The 13874-nt window shown below is 59.9% G+C and overlaps 1 protein-coding gene across 3 annotated transcripts in view; it reads left to right on the plus strand.

Moving 5' to 3' along the window:
- RADIL (Rap associating with DIL domain) overlaps positions 1-13774 on the plus strand; it is a 26138-nt gene extending 12364 nt beyond the window's left edge. Inside the window, exons 4-16 of one of the 3 annotated variants that reach the window (XM_080383860.1) lie at positions 1036-1319; positions 2336-3001; positions 3179-3216; positions 4278-4438; positions 5171-5283; positions 6169-6406; positions 6947-7119; positions 7396-7546; positions 7894-8084; positions 8898-9288; positions 9578-9717; positions 10540-10679; positions 11262-13774. In XM_080383860.1, the coding sequence (XP_080239986.1) occupies positions 1036-1319; positions 2336-3001; positions 3179-3216; positions 4278-4438; positions 5171-5283; positions 6169-6406; positions 6947-7119; positions 7396-7546; positions 7894-8084; positions 8898-9288; positions 9578-9717; positions 10540-10679; positions 11262-11367 (2792 nt within the window). In that variant the 3' untranslated portion in view covers positions 11368-13774. Of the gene's footprint in view, positions 1-1035; positions 1320-2335; positions 3002-3178; positions 3217-4277; positions 4439-5170; positions 5284-6168; positions 6407-6946; positions 7547-7893; positions 8085-8897; positions 9289-9577; positions 9718-10539; positions 10680-11261 lie in introns of those variants that run through there. The other 2 variants (XM_080383859.1, XM_080383861.1) reach the window with 2 other exon arrangements.
- The last annotated feature ends 100 nt before the right edge of the window (positions 13775-13874 follow it).

The following is a 13874-nucleotide window of genomic DNA, read 5'->3' on the forward strand; positions in this document are numbered from 1 at the left end:
TTTGGGGGGTCTGAGCTTGTGAGTGTCCCTTTAAGCACCCCTGGGCACCAGGCTCTCCTCTCTGCCATCCCCAAATCCTGCCAGCTGTCTCCAAATCTCGGCAGCCAAAGCCTGCTCGCCGGTGGGCCGAGCCGTAAGCGGGGCTCTGGCTCCTGCTGCACTGACACTGCTGCAGCGCTGCTCCCACCAAAAGCCTTTAAGTTTTTTTTCCCCTCTCTTCGTCCTCCCTGAATGCCAGCAACACGCTCCCAGGAGGCTGCCCACCCGAGGTACGAACATCGCCCATCGGACCCGCAACTTCTTATTTCTCCTGCAGAGCTCAAGCCACGCTTGCAGCACGGAGGGGCCACGGGGACCCCCGGCACTGGGGGCGTCACGCCGGGGGCTGCTCTGGCAGCTCAGCCAGGCCTGTTCCTTCACTCCGGCTCCCATTCCTCTTGCAGACAGCGCTGCCCGAACTGATGCTCGGGGGAAGTTAATTACAGCTTGCTCCTGCTGCAGGCAGGCAGGCAGGCTCCACTGCAGCTCCCATGCCTGGCTGATGCTTGGGGGGACTGGGGGGGGCTCCCTGCAGCTCCCGCTTGCTGCTGGCCACCGGGGGCTGAAGGCCCCAAAACAGCATCCAAGCTCTTTTTTTTTTTTTTTTTTTTTTTTTTTTTGGGGGGGTGGGGGAAAGATCGAGCTATATTTCTTTTTAGCAGAGATTTCCTCTCCCCACGGCAGCAGGGCTGGGGTGGGTGGGGGATGCTGCAGCCGCTGAGCCCGGGCCGGTTGCCCCCCGGTCAGTGGGGTTGCGGGGCCGGGGAGGGCTGGGGCACCCCCTTTTTGCCAGCGGCACGAAACTCTCCGCCTTCGTGTCCTGGTGTCACCCTTCGGGGAGGACAAGGGACATGGGGACATCAGCCCAGGGAGAGCGTGTCGCCCCGGGGAGGCTTCCAGCTGCGCCGTCCGCGTTTCCACCCCCGCAGCATCCCCCCATGGGGTGCTGGGCTCGGGGGGTGGCGGGGCTGAACGCCGCTCCCCCCCATCCCGCAGGCATCAACGCCCAGGCGCGGAAGCTGCAGCGGCACCGGGCGCGGGGGGCCCGGCGGGCGCCGGCGGGGGCTGAGCGCGGCCCCCCCCCGGCCCTGCGGCGCAGCCTCAGCGAGACCAGTCTGGGCCCGGCGGCTCGGGGGGCCGGGTCCGGGTCCGGACCCCCCTACCGGCACTGCTCCACCCTGCCCGGCAGCCCGGCGGCGGCGCGGAGCGGCGGCAGCATGCGGTACTCCCTCTACCAGTCCCCGCACCTCCTGCTCCTGCAGGGCTACAGCCAGCAGCATGTAAGCACCGCGCCGCCCCCCTGCTCACCCCCACCCCCCGCTTCCACCCCCCCCCACCCCCCACCCCCCCGCGGGAAGGGGGCTGCTTGCATGGCCGGAGCTGCAGGGGTCGGGGGGGTGGGGGTGGGATGGTGCGGAGGAGCGTCCTTTAGAAAACCAGCGGTGCCAGCTTGGGACTCGCAGCCTTGTCGCCGAGTCTGTCCCCAAGCGCGGGGGGAGCGGAGCCCGGAGCTGCGACCCCCCGGCGATGCCCCGGAGGGATGCAGGGCCAGTCCCGGGGCAGCATCCCACGGACAGGGGAGGCCCGGTTCTGCGGGCGATGGCTGCGCTGCCCTGTCCCCTGTCTGGCTGCTTCATTAGCGGCAAACGTAATGAGCAGCGTCAAGGAGACAGCGCGTCTGGGAGCCCCTGCTCGCCAGCGCTGGAGGCACTTGGAGAACTGGGAAAGACTGGGACAGCTCTTGTAGTTAATGGCTACTTTGTCCCCGTGGAGTATCTGGCGACACCGCCACTGCAGCCCTCACCCATCTGCAGCCATCCCATTAGTGCGGCTGGGGAAACTGAGGCACGGGGTGGTTCGGTGAGGTGCCCCGGGGCAGGCCGGGGGAGGGGGCAGGGCAGGGAGTGGCTGGGCTGACAGGGGTCCCGCTGGCCTGCCTGGGGCAGGGGCATGCAGGCAGTGCTGCAGTCTGAGAGGAGAAGGTGGCAAGGAAAAGCAGCTGCGGGAAGTGGGGCAGGGGGGAGAGATGGGGGGAGGGCTCCTTCTGCCCAAAGCACCCCGTTTACTGCATGCCCAGGGTTATCATCCCCATTTATTAGCGTGCCCAAAGCAGGGATCGCCGCTGTCCTGCTCAGCAGCGAGGAAAATAGAGGAATGTGTTTCTGCCGCGCAAAGGTGCAGCAGGCGGGGGGACAGCGGGGGACAGCGGGAGGCTGCAGCACCCACTGCATGGTGGGGAGGAGAGTCCCTTCTCCCCTCGCCTCCCCGGTTCATGCTGCGTCTCCACACTTGGCAGGACAGCTTGGTTTACCTGCTGAACCGTGAGCAGCACACGGTGGGCCAGAGGACGCAGGCGAGCAAGCCCAGCATCAGCCTGTCGGCCCCCGACATCCTGCCCCTGCACTGCACCATCAGGAAGCTCCGACCTTCCCGGCATCGCTCAGAGGAGAAGCTGGTGCTGGAGCCCATCGCCGGCGCTGGCATCTCCGTCAACTTCGCTGAGGTGGCCAGGACGGTCGTGCTGCGGCACGGGGACCTCCTCTCCCTTGGTCTCTACTACCTGCTCCTCTACAAGGACCCCATGAAAGCGCAGCCACTGCCGGCGCAGACCCTGCTGAGGCTGCGAGCCCTGCACCCCGCTGGCCCCCAGGGTCCCCCCGTCTGCGGAGCGTGCGGCAGCCTGCTGAAGGAGAGGGACCCTGCCACCAAAAAGCAGGGCCCCTCGTCCACCAGCAGCCCCAGGGTGCCCCGCAGAAAGCTGCTGCTGGAGTTCGAGCCAGCAGATGAGGACGTGCTCCTGCGGCGCATCATGACCCTGATCGAGCCGGGGGGGGATGACCACAAGCTGACACCCGCCTTCCTGCTCTGCCTCTGCATCCAGCACTCGGCCACCAGCTTCGAACCAGGGGACTTTGGGCAGCTGCTGCTCAAAGCAGCCAAAATGATCCAGAGGACAGTGTGGGTCAGTCAGCGGTGGGACGGGGGTGTCGGTGGGCTGGGGGTGCTGCTGGACGCCTCCCCCTCCCCGGGGGCTTCCTCCAGCCTGGCCCCCGGTGGCAGCGAGTGCTGGTTGGGGTGATGCTCGTGCCACTCCATCCCACTGGTTTTCATTTTGCTTTCCCCTTCTCTCCCTGCCCAGGAACGGACACGGGACCTGGCCGAAAAGCAGTCCCAGCAGTAAGTGTGACCTGCCGCCCTTCCTTGTTTTGCCCCAAAACAGGGAGAACGCGACCCAGTTCTTCCTCCATGAGTAAGGGGAGCCTGTGGCTGGCTAAAACCACCTTCCCAGCCTGGCGGCACCAATGCATGCTGAATTTTCCTGCTAAATCCCATGCATTCAGCTCTCTGGTCCTTTCACCACAGTACCTGCAAGGCTCCTGCTTGAGAATGCATGGGCTTGGAAAGGCAGGTGAGCTCTGGAGGGACTGGGACCTGCAGCAGCTCTGGGGTCTTCTCCCATCCAAGACCTGCCCAAGGCTTTGCACATGTAGCTTCAGCATCCCCAAGGGATGTAGCAGGGATGTCCCCAGCGTGGGGTCTCAACCCATTCATAAGACCTCCCTGTGGGGCTGGGTTGGGGCTGCTGTGGCATGTGTGCATCCAGGGATGGTGACACAGGGCGTCCCGAGTTGAGGACCACTCTGGGGCCATACAGCGGTGCCAGGGGGGCTGGCTTCCCAGCCTTTTCCAAAATCCAGGCTCCCAAAGCAGCATCTGGAGAGACTGTTGGTGCTTGCTGTGCACTCTCCTTTAGGACAAACTCTGAGGATGCTTCCCAGGCCTTTCCTACAGCAGGAGAAAGCAGTTCAGCGGTTGAGAAACTTCCCAGATGCTTTTTAATTATTTTGTTTTATTTTTGAACAGCCCAGTGCAGGCGGGCTGAGTTTAACCATCCAGAGCTGGCAGGAACAGCACATACTTCTTGGGGAGAGCTGCTCTTCAGCCATGCGTATTTACTGCAGTTCAGCTGTATTAGGGGGAGTCTCCACCAAAAATGTCACCCCACAAAGGCCAGGCAGCCTTCAGCCAGCCCGGTCCCTGCAGGGTCCCCTTTGTCATCCTACAGAGCAGGAACCACCAGATTTTTTCTTTGTAAAGTCTTAAGGGGGATGCTAGGCTTGGGGGTAAAGGGATGCAAAAGCTCTCTGACATTGCCCCAGGCTGGCTGCTTTTTGCCCAAAAGCTTGAATGGGGATGCCAAGGAGCAGCTGCCGTAACCACCTGCTATGTCTCCCCAGCCAGGACCCTGCCACCCTGTCCCGCTTCACCATCACGGACCTTCTCCCGGACCTGCAGCACATCCTCTTCTGGATGGCCAACGCCATCGAGGTCCTCTACTTCGTCCAGCAGAAGTCTCCCACCTACATCCAGAGCATGGAGGAGGAGCTGGACGTCAGAGGTAAGGCTGGACACTTCTCCAGCCGCAGTGATTTTGTTCTGCTAATCCCCAGTTGCAAGCAATGGTCAGCGCCCCTGAGATGCTCCTTTAACCCCCCGTAATCCTCATCAGCAGGGATGTCTCCACGGTGCAAACTGGGGTAATCTGTGTGGGAGGAGCAGCCTTGCACAGTGCCACAGTGCTGCTTGGCTTTGGGGCCGGGTTGTGTTGTGTTTGCAGCCAAACCTCCTCTTTCTGCTGCGGCAGCTTGTGGTTAATGCCATGGGGATGGCTTTCTGCACCCCCGGCTGCTGTGGGGGCACCGGGATTTGCAGGTGGCCCTGCAGAATTCCTCACTGGTGAGCCTCTGTTAATGCCAGCAAAAAAAAAAAAAAAAAAAAAAAAAAAAGAAAGAAGAAAAGGAAAAAGAGATTAAATCAGCCTCAGAAGCCTTCTGGTCTATGCAGCAAGTTAAAATGTTCGTAGGCCAGAGCAGCTGTTGGCAGGATGGGTGCAGCCCTAGGGGCCACCGTGCTGCTGCGCCAGGGTGAGACATGGGAAGTGGCAGATGGGCACTGGGGCAAGAGGAGCCTCTTTGCCCCTGTTGAGGGATGCCCCCGTGGTGATGCCACCCCATCTGGGCTAATAACTAATGAGCACTAATAACCCCCACCCTGCTAATTTGGGGGGCGGTGAATTTGGCCTGCCTTGCTGCTGCAGGTTTAGCTCCCCATCCTCCTCTCCGCCCTGTAGGCTCCAAGGAGTCTCTGTTCTCCTCGACCATCACCGCCAGCGAGGAGGCGATGACGGTGCTGGAGGAGGTGATCATGTACACCTTCCAGCAGTGCGTCTACTACATCTCCAAGGTACATGCTCCTCGGGGAGGGCGGCAGTGTCCCATGGCGGCAGCATGAGCACCCCCAGCAGCTCTCGGACTGTGCAGGAGGGATTTTTACGCTTTTGCTCTCTGGCAGTTGCATCAAGCTGAGGTGTTTTCCTTTGGGCTGAAGTGCCCCGATTTTTGGTCACAGCCCAGGAGAAGTATTGAATTACTGCGGCGTGTTTCCTTGCCTGCAGTGCAGCGGCTCAGGAGAGGCATTTGGGGAGAGCTGCTTGGCTCTGGCCAGCGCAGCATAATGGTGCGATTCAGGGCGCAATGGGAAGTGGCCCCTGGACCGTCGCCGTTGGACCGCGAGAGCCGGGCGGCAGCGGGAGCAGGGAACAGAGCGGGCAGTGTGAGGCAGGAGAAAGGCTGCTGTGTGCAGGCAGCCCTGCCTGTGCGCTGGCATCAGCGTGTGGGGACGCAGGGGCTGCTCCCGTGCCACTCTGCCGGAGCAGCACCCTTGGCAGAGGTGGGTGCTGGGTGCTGCTCTCCCATTTCAGCAATAGGGACAGGTCACCCCCATCGGTCCTGTTTTTTCTTTCACCCTCATGCCCAGCTGACGAGCTGCTGTCCCAGTTCACATCAATTTTCAGATCCCTTTAGCAGAGCCATCCCACGCTGTCACCTCCAGCTGCTAAAAGTGACAGATATGTTCGCTTATTATTGTTTTTTTAAACACTTGCGCAACACCAGAGTGCATCGAGGCGGGGGTAAGCAGGATCAGCCCCTTGCCAAAGCAGTGTCGGTGGGGTTTGCTCAGCTTGTGAAGGTGATGGGGTCAGAAGAGCTTGGCTCACGCCAAAGAAAAAAGAAAAAAAACCCAAACACAATCGGTGTGATGTGAACTCTCCGCTCTCTCTCTCTGCAGTGTCTGTACGTGTCACTCCCTGCCCTGCTGGAATGCAACCCCTTCCAGAGCGAGGGCCGGGAGAGCTGGCGCGCGTCCCCACCGCTGCCTGAGGAGCTCCGCAGGATCGTGCTCATCTACCAGGCAGCGCTGGACCTGCTCCGCCAGTACGAAGTGCACCCGGAGATCACCTCCCAGATGTTTGCCTACCTCTTCTTCTTCTCCAACACCTTGCTTTTCAACCAGCTCCTGGATAAGGGTCAGTCATCCTCGAACACCCAGCCTGGACTGGGTAACCCACAGGGGACCGACTCCTTGGGAGACCCTCCACGGGGGGTACAGGAGGGGGCTTCAAGCAGCCTGGGGGGGCTGGAGACAGGCAGGTCTCAGCACCATTATGGAGAGCCAAGGGCATCCCCAGCTTCTGCCTCCAGGATCCTCATTCCCAGGAGGGGTTTAACCCCACAAGCGCCCCATCCTCACCCGTTGCAAAAGGGCTGCCCTTCTGAGCCTGAGCAGAGGAGGCTGGGAGCACTTTGGAGGGGCAGCTCATTAATGGGCTACTGCAGCCTGCTTTGTAACTGAGGTGCTCATTAGCCCTCATTAACAGAGCCGCCTCACTGCCTGCTGTTAGTGCCAGGTGAGGTACAGCCACCACCCGGAGTTACAGCTATAGGGTGCTGGGGACAATAACCTGCATTTGTTTTGCTGCCCTGGGGCTGGGTCTGGGCTCTGGCCAAAGGCTGGGGACAGACGGGCTGTTCTCCAACACGTGCTGATGGATGTTCTGCCTCCTCAGGCTCCTCTCTCGGCTGCTTCCACTGGTCGCAGGGGGTGAAGCTGCGGGCCAGCGTGCGGCTGCTCCTGGAGTGGCTGCGTGGCGCCGGCTTTGAGCAGCTCGCCCAGCAGTTCTTTGCCAAACTGGCCAGCGTGGCCAACCTGCTGGCCATGCCTGGGTCCCAGCTGGTGCAGGTGAGGGATGCCCCGCCGGGGGCTTGTGGCATTGGGCTGGGCACGGGCAGGGGAGACCTGCTTGGCGTTTGGGGGTCCCTGCAGCGATTATTCCTTCTTCTGCAATCTGTCACCAGCTGCCCCTTCCTGGGGTGGTGGATCCGTGAGTGGGCAGTACCGGAGAGGGGCTGCTCAGGCTCATTCTGTCACGCCCAGCATCTCCCTCCCTACCCTCTGGTGAGCCCCTGCTCCTCAAGAAAGCAGCCCCTCACCTCTGCCATTCATCTTCTCACTCAGATGACCTGGGCATCTCTGCGAGCCGAGTTCCCGGCGCTGAGCCCTGCGCAACTCCACCGGGTGCTGAGCGAGTGCCAGGCAGTGATGGATGTGGGCTGCATCGCAGCGTGGCAGCCTGGCGAGGAGGAGAGCCCAGCCACCTTCCAGCATGGTAAGCCCTTGGCCTCACACTCGGTGCTGTGCCCATCACCATGCCGCTGTCACCCACAGGCTTGCTCCAAGGTTTTTATGTACAAACCAAACAGAAAATTTCCTTCCCCTCCCTGGGGCTCCTGTAGGAACTGCAATCGGGAATAACCATGCCCCTACAATTCAGATATTGCAAAGGATGCAAAAGAACTTGGGGGTTCTTTCTGCATTCCCAAGTGAGGGATGCTGCTGCCTTGCAGCTCCCCATGTCCCTGATCCTGGCAGGGAGATGACATGTGGCGGAGAGCCGGGAGGCAGGAGCAGGGTACAGCCTGGGCAAGTGCTAGCCGCTTTCCCTCTGCCTTTCAGATGAGATGCTGGAGTCCTTCGACAACCACCCACCCATCATCCTGCCCAGTGGAGGCTTCAAAGTGGACCTGGAGGTGGAGACGTTGGATGACAACATCTACCGACACCTCCTTTACATCCGCCACTTCCTCTGGAGCCTGCAGAGCAAGAGTCCCCACACCATCGAGGGGCCACACTCAGCACCCCCAAAGGTAGCCTGTCCCCCCGCGAGGGGCTGTTCCTCTCCTGGGTGGGCAGGTAGTCTTGGCTCCCTCTGGAGACACCTCCAAGCCCAGCACCAAGGGCTGGCTGCCCTCACCTGCAACCTGGCGCTGTGGCAATGCCCTCATGTAGAGCTGCTGGAAGGATTAGTGCTGCTAATCCCCCAGCCTGGGGGGTGTGGGAAGGTGAGCTGGAAGGACAGGCTTGTCCCAGCAATCTCGTTAGTGGGGAGGAGGGAGGAAGGGGGGATGTCTGCATGCAGCACTTCCCTTCTCCCTGTGCGTTCCCTCCATCCTCCCCGCCCTGCACCCTGCCTGTCCCCACTAGCCAGGCAGGCTTGCACAAAAGCACTAATTAGCTAATGCCTATAAAGCACAGGGAGGGCAAGGCAAGACGTGCTGTGGGTGCTCAGATCAACTGCCATTTGTCTTCTGCTCCCTGGGGAGTGTGTCCCTCCAGCAGGTCCCCTGCTCCTCTCCCACCCTTTCCCCATTGACTGCAGCACCCACAAGGCACGGCTGCTTCCTCTGGTCACCCTGGGGCCATATGCCCCAGCTCTGGGGCCACAGAAGGAGCTGTGCTCCCCCGGTGTCCCCCTCCAAAGAGATCCCACAGCGGGGACATGACCAGGAGTCCCCTTCTGGCTGGCTGTGAGCATCCCCAGCATGGCCCTGGCCGCAGAACTGGGGTGCGGGAGCTGCACTGGGAAGCCAGGACGAGCTCTGCAAAGCAGGGGTGGGGTGCAGGTAGGGGGTGAAAAGCACACGTGGAGGGTCCTACAGAGCATTTTTCTCCTTCTCAAGAAAGAGGCATACACGACACCAGGTGTCCTGGAGGTGAGCGAGAGCCCAGCAGCTGCCCTGGGGAGCTCCATCACCCAGGACTACAGCTCCCGGGGGGGCTGTGCTGCGCCGGAGGGGAGCCCCCTGCGCTACCTGGCCACCAACGGCTGCCCCTGCGAGCACCCCACTGGCGAGCCACAGCTCCAGGAGAAGCTCCAGCAGCTGCAGCTGGGCACGGGTCCAGCCCCCAAGGCTGGCACAGCACCCCCAGACCCCTCCTGCCTGCTGACGCCACCCACCACCCCTCTGAACTTTGACTCCGGGAGCCCAGAGTCCCCACAGGGCATTGGCAAGGGGCTGCAGGACCACCGGCGAAATGGGATGAACGGCACCAAAGGCAGCACCCCTGAAGGTACGGAAAGCTGGCACTGCCCTGCTGTGGGGGTGCAGGATTGGGGCACGAGGGTGTTTGCTACCATTCTCCTCCCCATACATGTGGTTCCTGCAGGGACCTTTCAGTGCTTGGACGAGGCAGGTGAGGGCAAAGGAAGCATCTCATCCAGCTCCTGCCCTGGCAGAAAATCAGCCCTGGGGCTACCCAAGGTCGACTTTGATGGGGTTTTGGGGGGCAGCTTTCTGTGGGAGGCTGTGGGGCTGGGTTTGGGAGGTGCTGAGCAGTAAGCCTGTCTCTGCATTGCCAGGATGCTCCCCGACCCCTTACGACTACCCCACACCAGAGTCTTCCAGCCGTAGCTCTGCCACCGATGACTTCTGCTATGTCTTTGTGGTGGAGCTGGAGAGAGGACCCATCGGGCTGGGCATGGGGCTGATCGACGGCTTGGTGAGTTCCTGACAATCATGGGAAGGGCTCCTTCCATGCCCCTCCAAATAGCTGACGTGGGACACATAGGGCATGTTTTATACCCCAAGAAAAGCCAGCAAAGAAGCTAATGGCTTCCCACGGGAGTTAGGCTGCTTCTCCTGGGGAAAATGAGGCACAGAGTGGTCTCCTGGGAGGAGCAGATCTCTGCTTCTGTGTTGCTGTTCTGTGCACGCAAAGTCCATCGCAGCTGTGCTGCAGCTGGAAAGAGCAAACAGGCTCAGCACTCTTGTGGAAGGAAAATGACTCAGCCAAGGTCTTTCCTCCACCCTTCAGCGGGTGGCCAGGGAAGCTGGGGCTCGGCGGGTGCCAGAACAGCTCCACCAGACTCTCGTCGCACAGGGTGGCGTTGCAGTCTGGCTTACTGTGGTGGATAATCTTACTAAGTGACCTTCCACGGCAGTGCATTAGTCAGTGGGAAACAGGGCATCACCGAGCCCCTGGAACAGCCGTGAGCAAAGAGCTCCCATCCCAAGATGGCTGCAGGCTAACGATGCTTTACTCTTAATTAAATTGAACAAGAAAAGGTTGCCCCCACCTCTCCTTTCTGTGTATAAATTGATATAAAACCAAAGGCTTGCATGTCCTTCCTGGTACTGTCACTGACACCATCCCCAGCGCCCACCCATCAAGTTCCCCAGTGCTTCCAGGGTCCCACCTGGCATCAGGTGCTAAACTGTGGGGAGGAATCACCCTGCCCAGGGAGCTCAGCCCGCTGGGACCACAAACCTTTTGTGTCCCCTCTGCCTTGGCTGGTCACTCACCGCCTTTCCCTGCCAACAGCACACTCCTCTCTGCTCCCCGGGGATCTACATCCGCACCCTGATCGAGGACAGCCCCGCGGCCGCCAATGGCAGGCTCTCCATTGGGGACCGCATCCTGGCTGTCAATGGCACCAGTCTCATTGGGGCGGACTACCAAAGGTGAGTCGCCAGAGGGCCCGGTCTGGTATCAGCACCGTGGGGGTTACTGCTCCAATCCAGGTTTTCAGCCATTTTGCAGCAAAGAACTGCACAGGGTCTCCCAGTCCCTGGTGCTGCGCTCCCGGCCAACAATGCAGAGGATGCTGCAGTACAAGCAAGCTGCAGAGAGAGCAGCAACCTGCACAGGACACTGGAAAGCGGGGAAGGCAGCTGTTTGGGGAGGGTTGGAAGAGGCATCAGGGAGCAGTAACTGGCGAGCACATTTGGGAAACAAATGAGAGCTCCAGAGGTGGGTCTCAGCAATGCAGAGCTGCTCCAGCCCCATCTCACCCTCTCAAAGGCCGTGGGACGGGGCAGAGCTCAGGTGCACCTTGTTTGCCCTCACCCTGGCAAGTGCTTGCCTGGCGGCCAGGCTCTCCATAAAACTACAGGCAGAAGAGAAACAGACCCTGCTTCCAACACTGAGCAGGGACAGAGCAGTGAGTGCAGGTGTTTTGCGAATGTCCCTGACCTGGCAGGCTTCTGGGGGGCTGCCAGCCTGCGGGGAGCCAGAATTCACCTCCCTGTTGCTGTTCTCTGCAGCGCGGTGGACCTCATCCGCTCCGGAGGGAAGAAGCTGCGGTTTCTGGTTGCCAAGTCGGACATGGAAATAGCCAAAAAAATCAGTTCCAGTTCCTCTTCCTCCTAGTCCTTGTGGTACAATGGTCCTTCTGCAGCAGCTTGCAGGTGCAGCTCTGGTAAGGCTGACCTCGGGGAGCCTGGAGTGCAAGAGTGAGGACCACGACTCCACAACTGCCCTGGATTTGCTTTTGGACACCTTCTCCCTGCACTGCAGCAGATGAAAGGACAGGCAAGGGTGGTGCACGCTTCTCCCACTGCACTGTCTGGGAGCATCATTCCTGATCCATTGCCCGGCCTCACCTCATACCCTGTGTTGTCCTTCTCAGGAGCTTTTCTGGTCCTTCATCCCCTCTGGCAGGGGGCAGGAAGGGGATGCTCCCAGCATGGGGACTGTAGGCAGGCTCCTCTGTTCCTCTAGGCTGGCAGCCCTATGTGATCTTTCATGCTGGCAGGCAGAAGACTTGAAACACCTTTGGGATTTAAAGATCAGCATGTGGGGCAGGTTTGGACTTCACCACAACAGTGGCCACCTGAGGTGCTGGCACATCAGGCTGGAAAAACTGTGCCCAGCTTGGGGGGTGGTAAAGCCAGCACAAGCACCCAGGAGTGGAAATCCAAGAAGGATGCGTTCCTAGGAGTTATGTTCCCTGGTGCTGTACTACCCTAAGTCGGGTGCCCTTCTGCTGCTGGGCTACGATCACGCTGTCCCCAGCCCTGCTTCGGGAAGGGAAGCAGCCACAGCAAAGGGCTGACACCACCAGCAGTTCCCTGTGAGTCCTGGGGAAAACCCCTTGAAGAGAAGGACTCTCTCGCCCTCGCTCATGCAGCAGATCTATTGCCTAGCTCTGGCACCATGATCCTGGCAGAAGGACCCCAGGACTGACCCAGCAGCACGGGGCATTGACAGCAATTTCCCTGCACAGGAGCTGTTGCCCTCTCCAAGGGGCTACTGCCAGGTTAGTGCTTCTGTGCCTGCCCCTGGTCCCTGCGAGCTGGGAACGGTGTCTTCGTGCCACCAGGAACCTGAGCCAGCCCGGCAGTGCGTGGTGCCAGGCCCCAGGTGTGGCTGACAGTAGCCCAGGCAGACCAACAACATCTTGGCACCGTGTCCTGGTCCTCTCCCTCCAGCTTTGCCAGGCCATTTTAAGACCACCTTGTATCCTGCCCTGCTCAGAGCACCTCAGAAGCGTGTGCTGCTGACATGCCCACGGGTGATGACAGCCAGCAGAGGTTCCCTTTGGAAGGTCAGTCTTGGATGTCCCAGAAACAGCTCTGCTGTTTGCTGCCAACAGCAGCGGTGGCAGCAGAGCTGAGGTGGCAGCTCCACCGTGCGGCTGGCCGGTCCCCTCCACACCCGCCAAGTCCTCCCTGTGCTTTTAGCAACATTAACGGGATAAACCCAACCTCATTTCCACATATAGACAGGTACCGAGACCTACTTTAGCCAAACCCTATTAAAACAGCCTGCCGCAATGCCCTATATCACACCCTGCACTTAAACCAGCATGGTCTAGGCTCTGGCAGCAAATCAGCTATTTCCACAGCATCTCCCAACAACAGTGCTCTGACAACCGTGATGCTAAAAAAGGGATGCTTAAGAGGGTTGGCCTTAATTAAACCTCACTGCTGTAGCTTTGGTTTCTGTGCTTAGTCTTCAACTTCACAGAAGGAGAGAGATGTTAAACTAATCCATGCAGGGGAAACACTCCACTACTGGATTTCAACACAGCCTGGCCTGCCTTTTCTAGGGCAAGGTGGACAAAGCACCTTCACCAAGACACTAGTGCCTTGCTTCTCTGCTAGGCCATGCTGGCACCAACCGGCCTGGGGTGCTGCCCCAGCAGGGACTGGGAGCAATGCGTCCCTCCTGCCACTGACTCAGCTGTACCAGGCAGGCAAGCAAAGGCTCAGGGCCCCACAGGGTCCTGGTGATTCACTCTCCTGAATCAAGTAGGTATGCTGGCCCGTCATCCCCCACGGAGCTCGGCAGCTTTGTAGGGCAGGAGATGGACTGCCTAGAGCCCCTGGGCAAACTGCATGCACTCCTTGCTCCCCTCTGCCTGGGAGCCGGGGCTCAGGGAGGCTGGTTTGCACTAGACAGTACCGCAGCTGCGCACTGGCGTGTTCCAGCAGTACCAACGCAACCCCCTGCTCCCCACTGAGCCTGACTCTCCAGTCATCCCTGGAGGTGGGAAACAGCCCTGCAGCTGGATATTCCTCACAGTGCAGTCAGGTATTGAAAAAAATTGTAAATAAACCTTGCTATTTACTAGTGTGCATGAGGGCTTGCTTCTCCTGGGAGGAGCAGCAGGATGTATTTACTTTCCCCATTTGTTAATACTGTACAGCTCGAATGTGTATAAACTTCTCATGCAGATACAGAACACAGCATGGCGCCTGTTTGACACGGGGCTGATGTATGCTAAGAAATGCTCTTGGTGTCAACAATAAACTGGATCAATAAATCTCTCTAAGCTCTGGTCTGGTAGCTGTCTCTTGGATCTCATGTTCACTCTGATGGCAAGACAGAAGAGCAGTAAGGGCTCGCAGCAGACTTAATGGAGTCACTTCTGC

This window comes from Falco punctatus (assembly GCF_963210335.1).
Source record: "Falco punctatus genome assembly, chromosome: 4".
Taxonomy (NCBI): Eukaryota; Metazoa; Chordata; class Aves; order Falconiformes; family Falconidae; genus Falco; species Falco punctatus.